Source organism: Octopus bimaculoides, chromosome 6 (assembly GCF_046866305.1).
Source record: "Octopus bimaculoides isolate indiv1 chromosome 6, ASM4686630v1, whole genome shotgun sequence".
In the NCBI taxonomy this organism is placed as follows: domain Eukaryota; kingdom Metazoa; phylum Mollusca; class Cephalopoda; order Octopoda; family Octopodidae; genus Octopus; species Octopus bimaculoides.
The window spans coordinates 84,331,286-84,357,425 of NC_142933.1; the positions used below are offsets into that span (position 1 = coordinate 84,331,286).

At 38.5% G+C, this 26,140-nt stretch overlaps 1 protein-coding gene across 3 annotated transcripts in view; it reads right to left on the reverse strand.

The window, feature by feature from the left end:
* Nucleotides 1–10,071: 10,071 nt before the first annotated feature.
* The window catches only part of LOC106870526 (neuromedin-U receptor 2), a 133,018-nt gene continuing 116,949 nt past the window's right edge, over nucleotides 10,072–26,140 (reverse strand). For all 3 annotated transcript variants that reach the window (XM_089354167.1, XM_014916651.3, XM_014916650.3), the window contains exon 3: nucleotides 10,072–11,855. In XM_089354167.1, the coding sequence (XP_089210293.1) occupies nucleotides 10,459–11,553 (1,095 nt within the window). In that variant the 5' untranslated portion in view covers nucleotides 11,554–11,855 and the 3' untranslated portion in view covers nucleotides 10,072–10,458. The remainder of the gene's footprint in view (nucleotides 11,856–26,140) is intronic.

Consider the following 26,140-nt stretch of genomic DNA (forward strand, 5'->3'; position numbering starts at 1 on the left):
CTCTATGTATCCTATTCATTAGGAATAAAAAGAAAATCTTCAATTTGTTCTTTCAGTAATGATGGCACATGAAATTTTTTATAAGTGCCGTCCACTTTGTTCATGAGATTCAAAATCAGCTGCAACAGTTGATAAAGGAAGTCATTTATTTATAAATTCTCCTAACCGATCCAGGCTACGAATTTTAGTAAAACCGACAACAAAAGAAATCCTTGAAAAGAACTAATTTTGCAATTTTGCTTCAGAAAAGAAATTGTTTTGATGCTTAGTTAAATTGGTTTCGTAAGTTCGTATTTCAACATTGCATATTTTTCATAAAACCTAATTGCTATCTTATTTCACGCTTTTGTTCACTGTAAAAAGGAGCCTTGCTCTGGAATAGTCGAGATATATTTGTAACAAAAATACTTAGTTTGTTCATATTTGGTGATCTTTAAATATAAGGTATGAAGTTTAGTTACCATGCAAACTGTAAATGGTACCGTATAATCAAGGACTGTCCAGATTTCTTTTAGATAACTAAGCAATTACTTCGAATAAGTCTTGGTCCTTTTTATAATAACTGGGAGCCTCTACGTGTTTGCACAACTTGTAATATCATTTTTTAATTAAAAACTATCGAATTGTAATTTCCACAGAACTCCCAAACTAATAAACTAGAAAATATCCAGACTTGAAAAAAAAAACTAGTTTGCAGTACCGAAAAGTAGTGAAAACCCTTAATTGTGTTCATGTCTGGGAAACCTCAGACCTAAGCCTACAACAGTTTCGGTTTCTTGTTGGAAACACCCCGTTTTATTTACGATTGTAATAACTTTTAAAAAGCAGTACACCGGGTTCGATCCTTATGCTTTCGCTGTTACAGAAATTACTCTGCTTTACAATGCATCGATATTTTATTTTATTATATATCCTACCATAAGGCGGCGAGCTGGCAGAATCGTTAGCGCACCGGACGAAATGCTTAGCGGTATTTCGCCTGTCACTACGCTCTGAGTTCAAATTCCGCCGAGGTCGACTTTGACTTCCATCCTTTCGGGGTCGATAAATTAAGTACCGGTGAAACACTGAGGTCCATGAAATCGACTTACCCCCTCCGCACGAATTTCAGGCCTTGTGCCTATAGTAGAAATTATTATACATCCTACTATAATATATTCAGGTTGGTAATAAAAACTGGTGGAAAACATTCGTGTGTAACAAGAGAAGGGGTGAGTGTAACGCTTCGAACAGATGCATAAGTATGTTTAGAATCTATAGGGAGGCTTGCTCGATCTGCTTAAAATAGCAGCTAAGTCTCTCTTAATTCATATACTATTGACTTAAAAGAAGGGTATCTCGGACAATATCATTATCGATAAACTAATTAAATAAACTATCATCATGACGATTTATGAGTTTACTCGGTCAGGAGTAACCACCCGGAGCTAAACAACAGCTGTGTGTACATATTTACAAACATGTATAAACACACACACACACACACATATAAGAGGAGGAGGGTATAACTTAAGGGAATAGCAATAATTATTAGTACAAAGGCGACTTTGACACACTAGTATATGTATTAAGTAGACATAGTCGTACACACACATACACACTCGGGGGAGGGAGTCCTTGTATATACAAACAGGAAGATGTGGTTAGGTAAACTAGGTACAAGAAAAGCAAGATCTTAAGAGTGCTGGTAAAAGAAGGAAGCGGGATGTTTGTAATAGGAAGAGGAGAGAGCAATATGTGGCTGTTTTGTGGTATGAAGACTAGTCAGCAACAAGTGCATATCAGCGCCCATCTGCGCGCATCTTAGGTGAAAAACCAACATCAGGAGTTCAAAAAGGGAAGTTGATGAGATGGCGGCGGAGGGAGCAATCAGAAGAGCTGTAACAAGGGTATTCTTTTATTCTTTTATTTGTTACAGTCATTTGACTGCGGCCATGCTGGAGCACCACCTTTAGTCGAACAAATCGACCCCAGGACTTATTCTTTGTAAGCCTAGTACTTATTCAATCGATCTCTTTTTGCCGAACCGCTAATTTACGGGGACGTGAAAACACCAACGTCTGTTGTCAAGCGATGGTGGGGGTACAAACACAGACACACAAACGCGCACACACACACACACACACACACACACACACACACACACACACATATATACGACGGGCTTCTTTCAGTTTCCGTCTACCAAATCCACTCACAAGGCCTTGGTCGGCTCGAGGCTATAGTTGAAGACACTTGCCCAAGGTGCCACGCAGTGGGACTGAACCCGGAACGTAAACTACTTACCACACAGCCACTCCTACGCCTATATGACAGTGTTATCATCATATTTGATGAAAGGTAGTGCTCTGCAACCGGTATACCGCGGCACACTGGTGTGTCACGAGACGGTACTAGGTGTGCCACAGTGTCACCTGAATATAATTTGTTTCCTACGCTTTTAGCTGTATTTTTAGTTCAGGTGTGCCGCCGAATTCTGAAAAGAATATGAGTATACCGGAAATAGAAAAAAAGATTGAGAAACAATAGGCTCAGGAGTGACACATGTATGGCATATGTATGAAGGGCAGACCATCCAATCTCGGAGACCTCACCCTCGTGCAACTAGCCAACGCGTTACGTATATCTTCAGCTCTTATCGGCATTTCGTAGAACACCACGTCCTTGGCCGAAAGTCACGGCTTACTATCAAGGTAGGAAGTTAAGTTCACCTCCGCCTCCGGACCACCACGCACCCCGTACAGTTCAGCAAAGTGCCGCTGAAATTCCGCACAAATTTGCTTCGACTCGTGTAGTATGCGCCCATCCCGACCCTTCAAAGACCGAATTGTAGTTTTATTACAACGTTGCGCCTCGGCCACCCTGGCTCATCGAACGCTTTTCGTTCCCTCCCGTTTTAGAGCACGTGATCTATCTCTAACAATGCAAGCTTCATGTTTGGTGTTGAGGAATTGGATCAAAACCAATCTCGCTGCCAGCACGTCGGACGCTATGCCTCTACTGAGTGTCTCTACTAATTTCCTAACTAGGTCTCCTTCTACTATGGTCTTCTCTATTACTAGTTCTCTGCTAAATTCTACAGCTGCTATAATAATAATAATAATAATAATAATAATAATAATAAAGTTGATATAGTTGTCAAAGATCATGAAGGAAAAAAATGCTTTCTAATTGACGTATCAATACCAGCAGATGATAACGTTTCCCTAAAAGAAATGGAGAAACTTTCAAAATACAAAGACCTGGAAATAGAGGTAACTCGAATGTGGAATCTAAAAACAGAAACAATTCCTATCGTAGTAGGTGCCTTAGGTATAATAAAAAAATATTCAGACAAATACATAACAAAAACACCAGGACTTGCAAATATATATAACATACAGAAAATTGCACTACTGGGCACTGCACACATCCTACGCAAAACACTTTCAATACAGTAACCATAAGAGCATCACAGCACATACTCAAGGCACACAGACCTGTGCTCGGTAGGGAAGTGAAAGCACGTTATAAAAATAAAATTTCTGCATAAGAACAATAATAATAATAATAATAATAATAACAATAACAAATAATAATAATAATAATTGCCTTGTTCATAAACAAAACATTACTAGAAGAAATAACAAAGAAGTCATCGTTGTTTTGGTTTATGATTTCATTTTCTTTTAAAACATCATTTACATAAAGCACGTCAATGTACCTTGATATTTGTTTTTTTCTTTTTTTTTAGATAACGTCAGTCTTCACAATTACTTATAAAAAAAAACATGACAAAAACAAAATAAATAAAGAAAAATACGATCTCAGACTCTGTCAATGAATATATGGAAAAGCTTATACAAATATTTGTTTTGATTTTTGTCTCATCTGTTTTGCGATCTCATTTAAGGTACATGCATTGTATGAAAATGTTTAATAAAACGATTTGTTTTTATTAGCACCGAACATTAGATATTTGGGCATACTTACACGAGTGTGCCTACGCTGACTTTATTATATCCTGGCGCGCCGACTATTTTTTTAATTTATATATATATTAAATTCCGGTATTATCGTAATCAACATAATCTTAAAGATATTTGTAGAAAATTTCAATAAAAAAAATTCTCGCTTTTCTGAAATTTATGAGGAAACAAATATGAATCATATGAATTATCAGAAACCCTAAGAATTATCAGAAATCTTCTCCACAACCTCCGAAAAAAATTTTCACAACAAATTCCTATAAAATCAGAATTAGCGCCATTCTTGAGGGCATTTGTAGAAAATTTCAAAAAGGGTGTCCATTTTTCTGAAAGCTATGAGAAAAGAATGTCAGGTAGGAATACACTTGTGTAGGTATGTCGATATTTGAATTCGTTAATACCACATTCATGGTTGTAAGGTCCATAAATTAGTTTCTTTCCATGTCTTCACAGTTAATCGTGAGGTAAAAAAAAAATAACATATTTTGGTAGAATACAAAAAATAGCGACTGATACGTGTCGACCTCCATAAAATATATATACATTTTAATATTAGATATGTTTATGCAGGGACTTTTGTTGTTTGCTGTATAAAGATGTATGTATTAAACAAAATAATTGTGGATGAAGTGTTTAACAGCTGTGTGATGTGGTCCCAGTAATTCCACATTTTAAAGATGTTGTTCTTTAGCCCCAAGTTAATTCTGATCGAACACAAATAGGATCAAAGGAAGTCCTGTTCTGCTCTTTCCGCCATTTGTTTCTTTTTCATTCATACAGCATGCCTGGTACCACCTTAATCAATAATGTACTTTATTTCTTAAGAAGCAAAGTGCAATAGGAAAGGAACTTTCAAGCAGATCAGACGAGCACGCTGAGGTTCATTCGATGGCTCACCTTGCTTTAAATCGATGTTAATTTAAGCGGTCGAATTCCGCATACATTTCGATAGTACCCTATTAATTACCGGAGTCATACCTTAAAAAATACTGGGTCCTACCATTTCCTACTGTATGGAGATAGAAAACAATTGACAGAGCAAGTAACGGAGGGGGATAATTGGTTCTATGCTTATTTTCGGTCATGATACTTTAAAAATAAATACATTTTCTACTATAGTATCATTAGTAATGGTACATGATGTTAGATAATAAAATAACAATTAGTATTTTTGACAAAAATATTTCCATACATAAAAAGTAAATTCTTTATAAATATTTTTTTTAATGTTTCCAGGCATCGTTTGTTTGTTATAATTTTTATATCAGCACTATTTTATTTTATATACATTTGAAAAAAACAAACTCATTTGCAGCAATGTTGATGTAGAAAGGGTTGATCCTGATCAACCCTTTTCAAATCAGAACTACGGTCAAAAATATTTTAGTCATAAGATATACAAACTGTTTCAATATCTAGAACTAGATTGTCAAATGTAATCTTTCATTTATAAGCAGTAAAGTGTCCCTTTTGCTGCTATTTCTGAGACAGTAGATGTAGAGCTATCGTAGCAGGTCCTATGTGAACTTGGATGCTCTGAATGATGTCCTTGCCGGTCTAGTGAATAAAGCGATATTCTTATAGTATATAATGTATGTAAGACTTCAAACTGTATCCGGTAGTGGGACCCTGGTTCGGGAGCTCCAGGGTTTTGATGAAAGTGAAACCACCTCTTAGCCACTATTGTTTCTAGGTCTCCTCTGATCCGGAATTGTGGCACCTGTCAGGGTCTTCGCTATGAGTTAATTAGCATGTCATTGGAAAAAGTCGCTTACAAACTCCCTCAACGGGCCCAAGGCAGATAAGGCGCTGTAGCTTCTTATATAAGATAAGATAACTCCATGCAAATCCTGCATTTTGATAACAACTGTGCTTGTGGCACTTGTTGCACGAGAGCAATAAATGTTTGAAGGACATGGTTTACTCTGCACAAATCATGCCCGCAATAATGATGTACATTGTGCAAGTTGTTCAGCAAACCAAGACTCCTGGCCCAATATCATTACACCTTTTTCGTAAGTCTAGTGATGACAGGTTGAGAAGTGATGGAGACAGGTAGAAAATGCAACTGGAAGTCTTCAGGTTTGACCCGACATACAATCGGCCATTAGGTGATGGTCGTTTTTAAGCTGTGTCTAGCTGAACAGTCATTCGTGAATGTGACTAGTTAGTTCCTCACACCTTTTAACATAGAACAGACATTTCATAAATGATGTTTGGCTGAACTACTGAAGGAAGTAATGAAGCAAAATACGTTGTCAGAAAATAATTTTTCAGAAAATACATTTCAAGATGAAGATTGAATTCAGTGGGAATATTCACGAAGATGAATTTAGAATAATTAAAAACAAAATGGTGAATAGAGGGTCGAATGAAATTCAAACAATTGTTTTACGAAATTAATGTTTGTATGGATTTCTTATAAGGCCAGCAGTTGTAAGAGGGATACGGTAAGTCGATTATATCCACCCCAGTGCTCAACTGGTACTTATTTTATCGACTCTGAGAAAGACAAAGTCGACCTCAACGGAGTTTCAACTCAGAACGTAATGACGGACGAAATGACGCTAAGCATTTTGCCCGGTGTGCTAACGATTCTATCAGCCCACCGCCATCATTTATTTATTACGAAAATATAGAGGATTCTGCAGTCGGATTCGATGTAGAATGATCTCGCAACCATTATCATAATTGTTAGATTACTCACACAGACAATGTGTCTTCAGTTGTGAAGGCCTGTCTAGAACCATCCATACATTTTGCTGATAGCAAACATTTGCAACGAACTGAATGCACACAAGTGTTCTGTTAGAGTTTTCCATCTCCTGAGTTAGTTTACTTCACTACAGCTTAGAGTCCCATCTCTTGATAGGCTAAATGCTTACCTAGGTATCAAACCAATGTGTTCTTTCTTAATTTAAGATGTTAAGGTAGGGTTTGAAGGAAATTTTACTACTACTCCTAGCAAATCTATCAACAACACGTGAGCTTCTTTTAATTGACTTGTAAGCAAACTTGGTCACTGTTGTCGCTTGTTAGACGCAGATCAACTTTGATTAATAAAATCTATATAAGATCTTGCAACAATGACTATCACGTCTTGTTTGTATTTTGAGAACTACATTATCCACTTGTTCTTTCTTTTAAGTGGTAAGGTGTTACTTGAGGGACATATTTGACTGCTATTTTAAGCAAATTGAGCAACCATGTAAAAGTTCCTTTCTCAAACACTGAGACCAGCCAACGTACATTATCGTCACCTTATATAGTGAAAAATATAATTAGGCAGCAAGAAAGTAGGCAGACCTGTTGATGCTTTTGTCTACCATTCAACAACTCTCTCTCTCTCTCTCTCTCTCTCTCTCTCTCTCTCTCTCTCTCTCTCTCTCTCTCTCTCTCTCTCTCTCCTTTATTCGTTCGATTTCATTCCTTCCAAAAAGTGTAAGAGTCACTTTCATTTCGTTATTTCAGAGAGATGGTTAGCGTAAGTAAGAAGCGATGTGTTTACTTAATGAGGGTGAGAGAGATGATGAGACAAAGAGCTGAAAGTATTTCGATTATATATATATTTATACTTACATAAGCTCGTTGCAATAAGGTTTCTTAAGTAATAAACTATAATAAAATTCAGTCAAATATGGACCTATCCAACTACAAACATTAACTGGCTTTACCATACTTTTGCAGTTATAAAACAAAATTTTCGTCTTTTTTTATATATTCTCCAATGATAAATAACGGTGAATTTAGTGCGAAAAATACTGCATCAAATCACCGGAATAGCAGAGACACTGAGAGGAAGAGGTGGCCATCCTAGAAATTCGTAAATATATGACTCTAGCCGGGTGGTTTCAAATATATATAAATGAATTTCACATGACTAGTAAGAAAAAAGACAATGTATTTATGTTTTTAAAAAAAGGATGTGGAGATATCTCGATCGTGGAAAAATTTCGAATGAATACGAAATATCAATTTTTATGTATGTTTAAGAAGTGAAATATAAAATCATAACAAGTATAAAGTAGCAGAGCCTTTTGCGAATTGTACACTAAACGTTAAGACGACACTAAAAGTAGATTCTTTTTTTCTTTTTAATGAAATGGTTTGGTTCGATATGCATTGCAGATGCTTGATTTAGGCACAAAAAAAAAAAATATAAGTTATTAATGTTATATTCCCCGTTAACTATGACTTTGCTACAAAGATTTTAATTACAAATGCAAATTAATAGTTAAAAAAAAGGTCTTGTTTGCGACAATATAAACAACGTAAGCAAATAACCAGTAAAAGATGCACAGGTTAAGGCAATATATATCATGGATGTTATCCTGATAAATGTGACTTAATCATTATAAAGATATACATCAAACATTTAAATCTTCTGTAAATGTGACTTAGTGAAGGCGATGTACATTATGGATGTTATCCTCAGTAAATACAACTTGGTGATAAGGATTGATATCATAAACTGAAACGTCTGTTGAAAGTGAATTGAGTTGGTAAACACAATATAAATAATGTTAGAAAATCTCCGATAAATGTTTCATAGTGAATTCCGTATATATTATGCATGCTAGTTGTAGATTTATGTGAGTTGATTATAACAGTGAACGTTATGAAAGCAATTCTCCGATAGACGTGATTTTAATACAATATTTATGTGTGTGTGTATATATATATATACGTTTAAGTGAAACCTTCTCTAAGCGTTGCTTGATTAATACGATGTATATATACAATATTGATATTCACTCCCAGTGATATGGGTTTGGTGACGATATCAAATATAAATGAAAAGTGATTTGGTTGAGACAGTTTATATCGTAAATACAAAATATAAACTCCCGTTAAAACTTCAATTCTTTACTTCAATATGCAGTGTAGAAAAATTTTCCCAGATAAAAAAAGATTGTTCCTCCATGATTATATATATGATTAAAACATATTTCAGTAAGATGTAGGTTCAGAAAATATACGTTATAAATCTTAATTTCCGATCAAAATTGATTTGATTATGATGTATGATGAGCAATATTTGATAAGTAGAGATTGACAAGATACTCCATAATGATTCAAAACTTGTGTCAGATGTTGATTTGATGGTCGACATCATTTAAAGTAGCAGGAATGTTAGGTCATTGGTAAATATTTTGAGCTTTTTCAAATAAACAAGATGGTGGCTCGGATTAAAAGACTGTGCTTCTCATATTTTGAGTTAGAAGTTTTCTATTACCGTATTTATTTATATTTTTCCTTTGTTATTCTTCTTCCTTGTGCAACAGTCGTAAACACTTAAGAGCTATTGAATGTAGACCTTTTCTGTTCCTTTTTTTTCTGCAAAGTTATGATAGAATGATAGTAACATAATACAAAAAGTAAAATGCCATTTGCTAGATTGCATAGTATGAGTGGAGACGAAGTATGTTTTGAAAGATTGCAACGAACAGAATGTTCAGCGTTGCACAATCAGAGTGACATAAAAATAGGGAATTTCAAGATATATATATATATATATATAATATAATATAGGATAAAATCTTTATAAGAATTTATCAAGTAGTCAGCGTGAAAAAAACCTCACAATGAAAAAAAATTCATCATTTTTTTCCATAAATATATATAATTTATATAAAGGGCATTAACTGTGTAGTAATGCCTCACGCTTCGAGGGACTAAATAAGTCAAAAACTACTTATTTAGTCCCTCGAAACGTGAGGCATTACTACACAGTTAATGCCCTTTATATAAATTATATATATATATATATATATATATATATATATATATATATATATATATATATATATATATATATATATATATATACATATATACATATACATATATACATATACATATACATATATACATATGCATATATATATATACATATACATATATATATATATATATACATATATATATATATATATATATATATATATATATATATATATATATATATATATATATACATATATATATATATATATATATATATATATATATATATATATATATATATATATATATATATATATATATATACATACATGTATGTATGTATATATATATATATATATATATATATATATATATGAATGATGTGTATTTACATTACATGTACAATACACAGGGAGACTGAGATTCATATAAAATTTCTGTAAAACTCACTTCCAGCCATTCATGCATACATTTACGCATAGTTAACATGTATGCACTGAATCACGCTTACATATACATGCAATCTATGCTCACATATACATTTGTAATATGCAGCCACCATTTTGGTCAGATATATCCCATGCTTCATATAAATAACTCGTGTTTTATTGTTCAGTGTCATTCACTTCGTTCTCATCCTAAGACGACACACATCACGTATTTTCACAAATAAAAAGAAGTTTTCGTTCATTTTATTTCCTTGATTATGGATATGTTTCTTCGTTTGAATCGTGTTGTCACACATTTAAATACTCCCGTTCCTCTAGCTTTTACAACATCCTTTACAAAAGCAATTGGCTGCTGCGCGGGGGATCTCTTGCCGGAAGTTCACATTCAGGAAGCTGTACACAATTGGATTGATGGCATTATTGAGAAAATAAGATTTCAAACAAAATTTATAGATTAACTCAGCGGTAGGGTTTAGACTCGATTCAAAATCTTTCCAAACATTCCGAACGACCATCGCAATCAGAAACGGTAGGTAACTGACGACGAAAATGACGGACACTGCAAATAAAATCACGGTTGTTCGTCCGACGCGTATTTGTTGTCCTTGTCGTGGAACTTTGATCACGGCTGCCGAATATTTCCTCTGCTTGTTGTTTTCGGGGGTTTCGTCTGATAAGTCGACAACGCTAGGCTCTTCGGAATCGCGTTGGGAAGGACAAATGGGTTGCTGGGTAGATTTCGTGTGAATCTGCAGATCTTTGCGCTTGCGCACTTCCAAGGACAGGCGGACGTACAAGCCAAAGATGAGAGCAGTGCAAATGATGAACAAGAGGAACAAGAAACCGTAATAAGTCGTCGGATATTTTTTGTCAACGCTGTCGTCAGTGGAGCAATCTGAGCCGTATATACCGGGTACGACTTCTACCCGTTTTTTACCGAATATGACAAAAGAAGGCCAGGATAAAAGTATTCCAATGAAGAGTGCAACAACACAAAGCAATTTCGTTTTGCGAAGGCTGTACTGCAAGCCGACCTTACATATTCGATAGTATCGATCAAAAGCCACTTCTAGTAATACAATGGCGGAACTGATTGTCGTCACACTCAATGTGAAACGAAGCAGACGACATGCGAAAGGAGCGTCGAACAGATACGGGTTACACAGATCTGCAATTTCTGTCGGGATGCCAAAAAAGCAACCGAAGAGATCTAAAATCGATAAAGTAAGGATAAAGAAATGAGAAGAAGTCTTGCGTTTTTTCTGGCTGTACACCATTAAAACGATAATATTACCAATAGTGCCCATTAGAAATAATAAACCCATGAACACTATTACGGGAAGATAAAGTTCAAATTTTTCCGTATTTTTGATTTCAAGAATACATCGCTCGCTACAATTGAAATCCATTGTTTATTTCGGTTGGAAGATACGCGTCTTTAAAATGTTCTGGTAATGATGTTTGCCAGGATGCAAATTCTTTGAGAGGATGATATACAATGTCTAGTGTGGCACACAAAACATCGTCATGACAAGATCACACATTAAGACTTCGCAAGGAAGTTCTGTTGGAGATAAGCCTTTCGAATGATGATGTTGGTGATGATGGTGAGTATATTCAAAAATTATTTTGGATAAAGATATTTTGCTTGTTGTTTGTCCACTGCTGAGTAATATGAAGTAATGTTCCCTCGATCATTAACGACATAGACCTGCAATAGAAAACAGAAAATATATATGAGAGAGAATATGAGCGAACAAGACGGAAAAAAATTGTACTCGATTACCAAAAATAGAATTAAATAGCATTTTATTGTAATTGAAAAGATTTCACGAACTGTTACTCAGAGTTTCCCGTGACCGATCAACTGACATTGAGATTTTTCAGCTGCAATAAAATACCATACTGGTATAGTGGTATGTATCCCCGCCTGTCACGTGGGAGATCGGGGTTCGATTCCCTGCCGGGTGGGGTCCATTTTCTAACGGTTTTTGTGTGTTTCTTAAATGGCTTATAAACACCTTCCACGCTGCATTTATATAGATATATATATACATATATATATATATATATATATATATATATATATATATATATGTATGTGTATATATATATATATATATATATATATATATATATATATATATATATATATATATATATATATATTTATTTTATTTATACTTATACTGTGTGTACAAATATATGTACAACTGCTGTATTTAAGCTTCTAACACCACATTGATTAGCAAAGTCAAGTTTGCTTCCACTGTTAAACAATTAGTAGTATCATAAGTTATGAATATAGAGCAAATGTAGAAATTACAATAAACACAAGTTTATATTATGAGTTCCTACGACGTTTCACTATTATAATCGCTTGAAACCATGCATTGGATGTTCCAAGGCCATTGGGATGCTTGACGGTTCTTCAGAGAGCACTTTATTGTTTTATGTTATAAAGAATAATGTCTGTACATATTCAAATAAAACAGATGGATGGATGATTGGATGGATGAATAGATAGATAGATAGATAGATAGATATCCTTTTATTATAGCCTCACAGGGCTAAATACAGAAAATGGACAAATTACAAAGTAGAGCTTTTCTTGGGGGGGGGGATAATTTGGATCAAAAGGGATCGCGGGAAGAAAAAAAAAACGTGGGTGGGGTGGGGCGATCAATAGGGATCGTGTATCACAGTCGATGTAAAAAACGGGGAACAGATTAAGTTTATCCGTGGAGAGAAAAGCCTACGGAAAAGACCACGGTCACCTCAGGCTTTTTTTTTTTAAAGGTACATGAAAGTAAGTACCTTCTCTCTTTCTGTCTCTTTTTGTTACAAGTCTATGCTTAAAATGGTGTCGTCTTTCATTCTTACCATTCTTGCCACATTTACCCATTTTTTATTGAAACTTTCATTCGACAACACCTTCCTCTCTATCCTCATCCTCCTTTTCAAGTGGTACTTGAAAGAGTTGACGAGGGACTGACCAGAGAGGAAAGTGTTTGTTTGTAGACCTTTCAAACGCGTCCACCACACGCATTCTTTTGCTATAGCTATCAGTGTTACAAAAACCGTTTTTCCTTCCCGTTTAAAGGAAGGTGGCGGAACAATATTCACGATAGACTCGGCTGATAAGTGGGCTCGTCCCACACGCAACAACAGCCGTTCGACGAAGGTCCACAGCTCTGAAATATCTGGACACTGCACGAGTGCGTGCAGAACGGTTTCGTCGCTCTGACCGCATCTCGGGCAGGTCGGTCCGGTGGTTTTCGAACCGTGTCTGTAGATCTTCTCTCGAACTGGTAGTGCGTCTCGATAGCATTGCCAAGCCAGGGATCTCTGGAAATTATCCATAGGCCCCGGCCCGAACGTCGTCTTGAAAAGGCGGGTTAGGAATTTCTCGTCGACACCCAGGTTTGCCCCGAGAGTGTCGTCAGACCTCCCCTCCACTAGTCCTCTATAGAACGCATTGGTCGTTTGGAAGTTGCACAAGTTTGATCCCGGACGGCTGAGCTGTTGTAGAGCTTGGCGACACTCGCGGTGCCAATCGCCCAGTTTCGGTCTCTTCCTGATCCATGTTTGCAGTTCGGTGAGTGAGACGAGCTGCGGGAAGGCGTGCCTCACAAACGGCGCCCACACCTGTTCACCGTCGTCAATGAAGTTCCAGAGATGCCGCAGTCTCAGCGCATGTCTGCGCATCATTAACCACGGCATCCCCAGTCCTCCACGTAACGGTTGTTGACAGCAAATGGATCGCCTCACCATCGGAACGCCACCCTTCCACAGAAAGCGGAAAAGTATGCGTTCTAGTTTCGTGATGGTGGCATCGGGACAAGGCACGACGGTCAGGCGGTAATCGATGACTGATGCGATATACACATTAGCCACCTCCGCCCGGCCTTTTAGAGATAACTTTCTCTCAGCCCATGTTTGGCTGAGTTTGATCACTCTACTGGTGATCTCGTCCCAGTTCTTATCTATTTGGAGGTCCGGACTGAACCAGACCCCGAGCAGTTTAACCGGTCCGTCCGTCCAGCGTCCCACTACGGAGTCACTGTTGGACGGTATGGGCTTGCTTCTCCAGGTGCCGAGTAACAAACCCACTGACTTTTCCGGGTTAATTTTTGCTCCTGTCACCATTTCGTATTGTTTAAGTGTCTCGCCTAGCATCTGGACGTGCTTTTCGCTCGACACTATGACATCGTCCGCATATGCAGACACGCTCGTCCCGCAACCCAGCTCTCGTGGGATACCCCTCAGTGTCGCCAGCTTCCGCAGTAGTGGTTCGATCGTCAATACATACAGAAGTGCCGACAGGGGACATCCCTGACGGACCGAACGCGTGATGTCGAACGGTTTTGACAGGTGACCGTTTACCCGTATTACCGATCAGATGCCGCTATACAAGGCAGCGATCCAACCGCGGAAGACGGGACCAAAGCCAGCTGCCCTGAGGACGGCCGCTAGGTATCGATGGTCGACCCTATCGAAGGATTTAGATTGATCTAAATTGATCAGCGCCCCACCCATGCCACGATCCTTAACTACCCTGTCCATGATGTAGCGCATGAGGTGGAGGTTGTCATGGATACTTCTGCCCGGCACGGCGCATGTTTGTGCCCTGTCGACCAGTTTATCGATGACAAGCGCCAACCTCTCGGCTATTACTTTGGCCAAAATTTTCAAATCTGCGTTGAGCAGAGTGATGGGCCTGAAATTATCTATAGAATTCCCCTTGTTTGGGTCTTTCTTCAGCAATGTCACTGCACCTCGGTTCACGAAACCGGGAATTCTCCCGTTTTGTTGCCAGTTGCAGTAGACTGATGCCAAGAGGTCGCCAAACAAGTCTGGCATTTGACAATACAGCTCGTAGGGTAGACCATCCAATCCAGGTGACTTATCCCTCGCGCAGGAGGCCATAGCATCCCTTACTTCAGCAGCTGTGATGGGACCCTCACAACACTCTGCCTCTCCCGCCGAGAGCCGCGGCAGGCCGGTCAGGTAGGCAGTGAAGTCCATCCTGCGTTCCGACCCACCGCTCGCACTGAACAGTCGAGCAAAGTGCTGTTGAAAGGCCCCACACATCCTTTCGGGTTCGAGCAGACTACATCCCTGTTCATCGATTAGAGACCGAATGGTGGCTCTGTTACCACGTTGCGCCTCCGCCACCCGGGCTTCTCGCGCAGCTTCGATCCCTTCGTTCCTTAAGGCACGCATTTTAGCTCTGACGACGCAACCTTCGTGTTTGGCGTTGAGGTGTTGGTCGAGGGCCATCCTCGCAGCCAAAACGTTGGTTGCGCTGCCAGTTGTAAGTGCCTCTTCTAGTTTCTTAACTAAGTCTCCCTCTACTCTATTTCGATATATCGCTAGTTCTTTACTAAACCTAATAGATTCCGATTTGATTGCCATTTTCAGGGCAAACCACCAGCGGTTGTTAACGATGGCTCCTGTTAACGCCCTCTTAATTAATTCGCTAATCCGGTTCCTGTAAACCTGCCGCGCTAAGAGCGAAGCGTTCAGTTTCCAGTAACCGGGACCCTGCCTATGTGTCTTATCTAAGTCGAGCGTACACGTCACAAACTTGTGATCTGTGTAGCTGACTATTTTAAATTGTGGACATCCTACACTATCTCTATCCGCTGTCCTACATAGAACTCTATCTAGATACGATCTCGACGATCCGACGCGGTTTGTCCAAGTCCACGTTGGCACGTTCGGATGGTCGAGTCGGAACCTGTCAGACAAATGGAAACGTCTGAGCAGGTCTTTGAGGCACTTACATCCCCTTCTACTCCTATCCACTCCCACATAGTCTATATGCGTGTCCAAGGTAGCGTTCCAGTCCCCTACTAACAGTAAAGGTCGTGACGTTCCCAGGAAAACCTCTAGACGTCTAAGGAAATCCGCCCGACCCGTTAAGGACGGTGCATACACTGCCACCAGACGGAAAGCACACCCAGATAGATAGATAGATAGATAGATAGATAGATAGATAGATAGATAGATAGATAGATAGAATTAGTGTCGGAGAGGTATTGTTTTATTCTTTCATATGGAAAAAGTTTCACAGGACACCACTCTTTGCCAATCTATTTTTTAATATGTGTTACAAATCACTCTCAATATGTGTTACAAATCACTAAGGAATAGACTTGGAAATATTATTTTACGATATTTATTTATTTGAATAATAAGATGTATATCCATATTCGTTGCAGGTGCGGCTGTACTGTTAAGAAATTTGCCTCGGGACTATGTTATATCTCATTGTGTGTTTCCTTGTATAGATGCCTTCTGCCAAAGGATCCGAGTCTTTTGAGTGAAATTTCTCAGAGAAGTACTATGTCGAAACCAGTGGTTACTCTTCGTGGTGCTAGACTTAATCCTTCTCCCGGTTTAATACTGTATCCATACGATAGCCCAACACACACACACACACACACAACCAAACACTCTCACACATCATTCCCTCTTAGGGATACCGATTCATTCTTCCCTACTTAATCGTCTTCTATAGAACGGCCTTGCCTCTTCGTCCCTCATTATTCACCTTCATCCTGCGTACTTACCCCACCGTTTCGTCATTATAATCATCGTCATTGTCATCGTTGTTTTTGTTGTGGTTGTTGTTATTTTGTAATTTCCTATTTTTTAATACACTCACTTTCTGTTGCTCTCTCTCTCTCTCTCTCTCTCTCTCTCTCTCAGGATGAACGAACGAAACACGCATGTTTCCAGGGGCGAATTATTCAAACTCTGCCAGAATCGTTAGCACGCGGGGTGAAGTGCATAGCGGTATTTCGCCCGTAGGTACGTTCTGAGTTCCAATTCCACCGAGGTCGACTTTGCCTTTCATCCTTTCGGGGTCAATAAATTAAGTACCAGTGAAACACTGGGATCGATATACTCGACTAGTCACCTCCCCACAAATTTGAGGCCTTGTGCCTCCAGTAAAAAGGATCATTACCATTATTATTATCATCATCATTATCATCATCGTCGTCATCACCATTATCGTAATTGTCACGTATCCTTTATGGTATTACTGGTGGCTCTTTTGGTTATTCAAGATGGCGATCTTGTTTGCGTATCGAGAAAAGAAAAAAATGATCAACAGCATTTCATCTGGCTCTTTATATTCAGAGTTTGAATTCTTCCGAAGTCTATGGATCCTTTCAGATCCTATAAAATAAGTGCCATTCAAGAAATAAGGTCAATGTAATCAACTTGCCCATCCCCTCAAAATCGCTAGCCTAGTCCCAAAATAACAAAGAATTTATTAGTCATTTTCTTTAACTCTTTCTTTGTATTTTCACCTTTTTCACAATTCTTCACTTTCATATTTTTCATTTCCTTCTGGCTTCTTTTTAGTTTTTCTTCTTTCTCTTTTCCTTCCTCTCCTCCTTCGTCTTCTTTTCCTTCCTCTCCTTCTCCTTCGTCCCTACTTCTCTACATTGTTCTCTCTTTCTCCTTCTTTTTCCTCTTCATCTTCTCCTCATCCTTCTCTCCGCCCTCCTCCTACTCCTTTTTCTTCTTCGTTTTCTGCTTTTAGTTTTATTTTTATAACCTTCTTTCTTCATCCCGTGTTCTTTTCTCTCATCCACCATTCCTCCCCCCCTCCCCAACCCCTTCACACACACACACTCCTTTTCTCTTCTCTTGTAAATCATTTCTTAACAATAAAAAAAGAGGAGAGGAAATATTGCCATTCGAACTTGCATACTCACGTTGATACGTCCATACATCCGTCTTCTCCCTCCATTATACATAGACATACTGCATTAACACACACACACACATATATATATATACATACATATATATATATATATATATATATATATATACACTCACACACACACACACACGCACAGAGAGGCACTAATATATACGAACATTATCTATCTATCTACCTATCGATCTCTCTTTCCCTCTCTTTTTCTGTCTTTCTGTCTTTCTGCCTGTCTGTCTCTCCCACCTTCTCTGTCTCTCTCTCCCTGTCTCTCCCCCTCTCCCTTTCTCCCTCTCTCTCTCTCCCTCTTTCTCTCTCTACCTTCCTCTTACTGTCACTATTTCTCTCTTTCCCTCTTTAGAGTTCTTTCCAGACATTTTCCACGAATCAGAAGACATTAAAAACACGACATACCGGCACTTAATTTACTAATAGCGTTGACGGTTTCGGTGGTGGCGCGGTTTCGCGGTGGTGCTGGTGGTACAACGGTGTATGGTGGTACAAAACCGGATGGAATGGTAGGTACTTCGGGTGACGGGTATGATATGTTGTCGGGATGTAATGTTATAACGCTGTTAGTGAGATAGGGGTAGGTTCAGGTGGTGGTGGATGGTTACCTCTTCGATGGCGGCGATGAAAACTGAGTTGTTGCCGTGGTCGCAACAGGCGTATTATCATGACAATGATAAGTGATGATGGCGATAGTGATGATGATGATGATGATGATGATGATGACGACGAGGATGGGGAGGAGGAGGAGGGCTGTGGTTATTTCGATGATGCCAATGACGACGGTAGTGGTGGTAGCGGTAGTGGTGGTGGTGATCGGTGGACAGTAGTGGTGGTAGTGGTAGGGTGATGGAGGTTGTGATGGTCAGTGGTGTTGGTGGTGGTGGGTGGTGGTGGTGGGAGGTAGTGGTGGTGGGAGGTAGTGGTGGTGGTGGTGGTAGTAGTGCCGGAAGTGGTGACGGTCGAACCACCCGTTGAGGCTGTAAAGACGTTGTTGAGGGATATTGTTGTTGTTGTTGTTGTTGGTGGTGGTGGCTTTGGTGATGGTGGTGGTGGTGGTGGTGGTGGTCATCGTGAAGCTAGTGGTAACGATGGTTGCATAGTTTAGTATTCGATATGGTGTTAAAGGCTGTTGCAGTTGTTGCTGTTGTCATTACAGTGGTAGTGGTGGTGACGGTGGTGGTGGCGGTGGTGGCGGCGACGTTGGTGCTATTATTTGTACCGATTGCTATATGTTGCCGGTGTAGCTATTGACTATTGGCGGTGCTGATGGTGACGCGGCGAGGTGGGGGTGATGGTCATGGAATGATTGTATGGATAAGATGGCAATGACGGCTACTGTTTTTGTTGCTGCTGTTGATGTAATTGCTGCTGCAGCTACTGCTGTTTCCGTGGCGACGATGGCGAAGGCTAAGGCTAAGGCTAAGGCGAAGTCGACGGCGAAGCAGTGGTGGTGGTGGTGGTGGTGATGGTGATAACAGGATTTATATAACGGTGTGACATAAAAAAAATATGACATCACAGCATGATAACGTGGACATTGACAGATAGAGATCGATAGAGAGAGAGAGAGAGAGAGAGAGAGAGAGAGAGAGAGAGAGAGAGAGAGAGAGAGAAAGAATGAAAGCAAGATGGGCGGGAGAAAATGGTGGAGGCCGTTGATGGAAGAAAAAGTGAGGTGTTCGGTGGAGGGGTTACTTAGAAAGAGAGAGCCGCAGGGTGAGAGTTAGGGTGGAGGGAGCTAAATTCTAAGCAGAGAACCGGGATCAACAATATACAAACGTTTGTGCATTTGCATTATTTGGATGATTGGCACGAAAGTGGATATATATATATATATATATATATATACATGCTTGTGTAAGTGTGTGTACGTATTTATGTGAATATGTATATATGTAAGTATGTATGTATATATGTATAGATAGATAGATCCATACGTATTTAATATATATATATATATATATATATATATATATATATATATATATATATATATATATATATGCATTTATATATGCATGTGTGTCTGTGTATATATATATAGATGCATACATACGCTCATACACACAAACACATACACACACATATGTGTATATATATATATATATATATATATATATATATATATATATATATATATATATATAGTGAATGCAAACGCACACACATACGCATGTACTCACGCAGGCACATAAGGCGCGCACATACATGATGGATAGAACGGGGCTATGCTTGCATTTAAGTGCTTCCAATATCTACGCCGATCGCTATTGAAAAGGTCTATTTTTTTTCTCCCCCATTTCTTTTATCTGCTGCCACAACATGCTTTTGTCGTGCTTTCAAAAATACGTGCTGGTATGGACTGGAACAAGAGACATTCCGTAGCAATGGCGGCAGTCAGACGGAAAATTAAGTCACGTGTCAATGGAAACATGCGCAGAGTTATTTATTGACGTCAGCGGACATTCGCTTTCGTTTCAGATCTTTGCACAAATAAAAACAATGTCTAAGCACTGACAGAGAATTGTAAATCATATGTAAATATTTATTTTGGCACACTTTCGTGACATTGGGAGTATGGTGTCTATACATCTGTCTATACGTTTGTCTGTCGTCTGCTGATTGGAGTGTGCAGTAGAGTAGAGGTTTTTTTGTTTTCGCATATGAGTGTGTCTGCGCATGTGCATGTATACGCACATATGTTTGAGGATGTATATAAGCGTATGCACACGCATACGTGCACACACACATATATATATATACGTGTTTGTATGTGTGTAAGTGTGTCTGTATCTTCATAGACATAAACGCACGTAGTTACGTCATTTGGCCTGAGTTGAGAGACATTCGCATACATATACGCTCTCTCACAATCGCTCATACCCATATATATTCATACATATACGTATGTACACACACATATATGTATGCATGTATATGGATGCGTGTGCATGTATATGGATGCGTGTGGGTGTGTATATATATATATGTTTTAAAATAACTTTTGCATTTGAAACCCTTAAAGAATGTCGCTTTATAACAGTTTCCTATTAAGTGCAACATAACCCCAACACTTACCCTCTGTAGGGGATCTTGAAGTCAAAATCAATTTAAACCAAGACTAATTAAGTTTAAATGAATTTAATTTCTAAATGTGTCTTGTGATATATTGCATTAGACATGGGCGTGTGGTTAAGAAGCTTGCTTTGCGACCACGTGGTTTTAGATTCATTCCTATTGCGCGGCAACTTAGGCAAGTGTCTTCTACTATAGGCCCGGACCGACTTGTGAGTGGATTAGATAGACGGAACCTGTGTAGAAGCCCATCTTATATATATATATATATAGTGAGAGAGAGAGAGAGAGAGAGAGAGAGAGACGTTGCCCCAGTGTAGCCGCAAAAATAGTACTTATTCTGAAACAAGGAAAATGTTCAAGTTTAACACCAATAGAATTATTTCACCAGAGAATTTTAACTTGAAGCTGGTTCATCAAGAAACGACTGTGCGAGTTTATTTCAAATATTCTCATGTTAAAAATCATCTCTGGCTAATCGTTGAGAGGACGTTGGTGTTGCCTTGGTGGAAGTTTGCGCTCTCTGAGTCCTGTAGTTTACTATTATATTTAATTGAAAGATAAGCGAACAGACACTACAAAGAAATATGATTTCAAAACTACAGAAAGTTGTCGTGGGTGGATAGAAACAAAAAATAATGAAAATTAAAAGCAAAACTTAATGGCCGCTGTTCTCGGGGAGTTGCACGTAGGGAGCAAAGTACTAAAGCACTGAATTTTTCTTTTATACATGCATACATGTATTTATACACACATGCACACACACACACACCCATACACACACGCGTATGTATGTATGTATGTATGTATAGGGGAAATCGTGAACCGAAACAAAGCCTTAATTTCCCAGGAGACATTAAAATGTACAACAGATCCTACGTAGCGAACCATTTAGTTGAAAAGTACGTTTATTAAAAGATAACGCCAAATGACTTTTGTGCATGGGTGTGTACGTATGCGCGGGTTTCGTGTGTATACATACATGTATAGACTTGTATAAATATGTGTGAGCGTGAAATTTTTACGTTTAGGGAATACGATCAAATACAAGACAAAGGAAGGGATTAAATAAACAAACTAATTTCTTTAGGTTCCTGTACATTGGGTACAACGTGTATTCTAGAAAACTCGGTAAGTTTCTAGCAAATGAAATCTTTGAACCGATTTCAATCCGCTTCCAAACCAGTTTGGAACTGGTTTTGTTGACTGTAGCTACTTCATATTACTGACATCGTTACACTAATTTCTTATATTGCCCTTCAGAAAAATTAAATTTTCATAATTTTCTGAAAAACCAAATTGCTCAACTAACGTGTATTTTCTAAAGTATTATGCGCACAACATATAGGATTATAGGATTCATATATAGTTCAGAGTCCGCCAAGACAATGTATACACACTTCAGGAAAGGAAAAATCTGTATAAATATTTTTATTCAGTGTTATTGCAATTTATTCGCTGTTATCGCAATTTGATAAAACATCGAAAGAGGTATTTATATTTATAGAGGTACTTATACAAGTTAAATATTTATCCAGATTTGTCCTTTCTTGATGTGTGTATACATTTTTTTGGCGGACTCAGTATTATATCCAAATCTACAATACTTAATATATACTTTCTATTTAAAGATAGTAAAGTGTGATTTGGGAAGATATCTTGGATGTTACTTCTTGCTAAAAAGACGGCTACATAGGACCTCTCGCATTGACAATTTACTCTTGTTTAATTCCAGGTCAGATCTGATTCAGCAGACATACAATCAGAGATTCACAGTATGACCATCAGAATTTATTTTCGTTTTCAGGCATACTCTTTTACTCTTTATTCTTTACTCTTTTACTTGTTTCAGTCATTTGACTGTGGCCATGCTGGAGCACCGCCTTTAGTCAAGCAAATCGACCCCAGGACTTATTATTTGGAAGCCTAGTACTTATTCAATCGGTCTCTTTTGCCGAACCGCTAAGTTACGGGGACGTAAATACACCAGCATCGTTTGTCAAGCGATGTTGGGGGGACAAACACAGACACACAAACATATACACACACATACACACACACACACACACACACACACACACACACATATATATATATATATATATATATATATATATATATATATATATATATATATATATACGACGGGCTTCTTTCAGTTTCCATCTACCAAATCCACTTATAAGGCTTTGGTCGACCCGAGGCTATAGTAGAAGACACTTGCCCAAGGTGACACGCAGTGGGACTGAACCCGAAACCATGTGGTTCGTAAGCAAGCTACTTACCACACAGCCACTCCTACGCCTATGTGAACCTTTTTGATTCCTATTTTACATGGATGGACCCTCAAAGCCATTCAATGTTTAAAAAATTTTACTACATTTTTATAATTAAATATCATTAATTGTATTGAAAAAAGTATAATTTTGTGTGTACTGTACAAGTATAACCGGTTTATTGCACATAAATTTTAGCATCAAAATCTTATGTGGATCCAAGGGTCAATTGGACACTGGTTGAGAACCCCCGAGATAAGACGCGTGAGGATATGCGTGTATTTACATGTATATCAATGTGTACTAAGAGTTATACAAGGTGCTACAGATAGATAATATTGATGTGATGGCTGAGTGCTCCAACGAGGTATCGCTTCAAATAACATCAGAAGGCCATGGAGGGTACGGTATTTGGGTTCCACTCTTCTATATTAAATAATGTCATATCAACAGACATCAACAGTCGATTAGATCGGTGCCAGTACTTGACTGGGATTTTGTTATATCGATTCCAGAAGGATAAAGGACAAATTGAACTTGGAGCGAGTTAATCTCTGAACGTGATGACCTGGACAAGTTTCTCAAGGGCGTTTTATCTAAAGCCATTATAATTCACTTAATCCACGTCATATATGTGTGTGTGTGTGTGTTTGTGTATGTGTATGTGCGTGTGTTTATGTATGTATATCTGTATGTGTATGTATATATGTGAGTATATATATACGCATTATGAGTGTGTGTGTGTGTGTGTGTGTGTGCGTGCGTGTAAATTACATAAATGCCTCAGATTTTGGAACAACGCCAGCAACTGGGGAGGTGTAGCTTGTTACATCGGCCCCAATACGTGCCTTTGTTCACTGGCACATTATCTTATTGATTTCTCGGTGGTATTTGAACTCAGAACGGAAAAGCCAGAATAAATGCTTCTAAACATTTAGTCGAACGTGGTAACGATTCTGCCAGCTCGCAGCAGCCTTATATCTGTGCGTGCGTATGTTCGTGTGTGCGTGTGTGTGTGCTTGTGTGCGTGTGAGTTTGTGTGTGTGTTTGTGAGTGCTTGTGTGCTTGTGTGTGTGCGTTTGTGTGTGTGAGTGTGTGTGCTTGTGTGTGCTTGTGTTTGCTTGTGTGTGCTTGTGTGTGTGTGTGTGTGTGTGTGTGTGTGTGTGTGTGTGTATTTACATATATATATATATATATATATATATATATATATATATATATATATATATATATATATGTGTATATATATATATATATATATATATATGTATGTATGTATGTATGTAATGGTACACTCTTTAAGAAAGTATGTGTATATGTGTATGATGTGTTTGTTGTAACGGCAGTAATATAGAATGCTACAGATAGACAAGAGACAGATATCTTTTAGATTTATATACATTACATATAGATATACGTGTGTGTATGTGTGTGTGTGTGTGTGTGTGTGTGCGTGTGTTTGTGTGTGTGTGTGTGTGTGTGTGTGTGTATTTGTGTGTGTTTGTATGTGTGTTACACAGAGGGACGCACACATTAGAATATCAATAGTCACTTATCTCTCTAACCATCCCAACTTTTGCTTCTGCCTGAGAAATGTGTGTGCGTGTGTGTGTGTGTGTGTGTGTGTATGTGTGTCTGTGTCTGTGTGTGTGTGTGTGTGTGTGTGTGTGTGTGTGTGTGTGTGTGTGTGTGTGTGTGTGTGCGTCTGTGTGTGCGCTCAATCGCGCGTTCCAGCATCCGTACGTGCGAGCGGGTGCTTGTCTGGTACTTCATTTAATTTTTCTCTACACTGGCGTATGGCGAGGCTAAAATGGAAAAGGCAGACAAGACTTAAGTGTTGTTGAAGTGTTCGAGGGGTCAAGAGACCCTCTTCATTGATCGTAGCCCTTCTGAAACAGATGAAGGTCACAACAGCAACAACAACAACAACAACAGATATGATGACGTCGAAGGATCGTATAAGAAAGTGAGAAAGAGACTTTGTGTGGATGTGTGGGTGTTCGTGAGGGTGTGTGTTTATGTTTAGGTGTGTACTTATGTGTGTGTGTGTGTGTGTGTGTGTGTGTGTGTGTGTGTGTGTGTGTGTGTGTGTGTGTGTGTGTGTTCCGTTCCAGTTGGTTACCATGCATGGCGTGTAAAAGGGTAGGGAGACCTCGTGTTTAAGAAATCGTCTTCATATTATAAGAACAGCTGAATTTGTCGTCTCATTTCGATTAACTCTGAGAAAAAAAAATGAGATAAGCGACAATCAAAAGCAGAAATAATCTAATCGTACCGATTCCACAGAATATTTCTCTTAAGAGTTTCTCTATCGCTGCACCCTACCTATCTTACACACACGCACGTACACACCCATACATACATACACGTATCTATACGCATACGTTTTCTTTCTCTCTCTTTTTATCTACAGTCATAGATCGATGTGTTTACTCATACATTCGTACTCTCCTACACACGCACTGATGTCTATATGTAAGTAGACAGAATGGTTTAATAGATAGATGAATGAATAAATAGAGACAGACAGACAGATAGATAGATAGATAGATAGATAGAAAGTTAGATAGTCAGACTTATAGATAGATAAATACATACATACATCGACAAACGTGTCTGTGTGTGTTTTCGCCCGGTGTGCTAACATTTCTGCCAGCTCGCCACCTTTTTCAGACAAAAATATTCTTTCTACTCTAGTCACTAGATCCGAAATTTTGAGGGAGGGACGGCCAGTCGATTACATCGACCCCAGTACGCAACTGGTCCTTAATTTATCGACCCGGAAAGGATGAAAGGCAAAGTCGACCTTGGTGGAATTTGAACTTAGAACGTAAAAACAGTCGAAACACCGCTCAGCATTTCGCCTGGCGTGCTAACGTTTCATATTTCTTT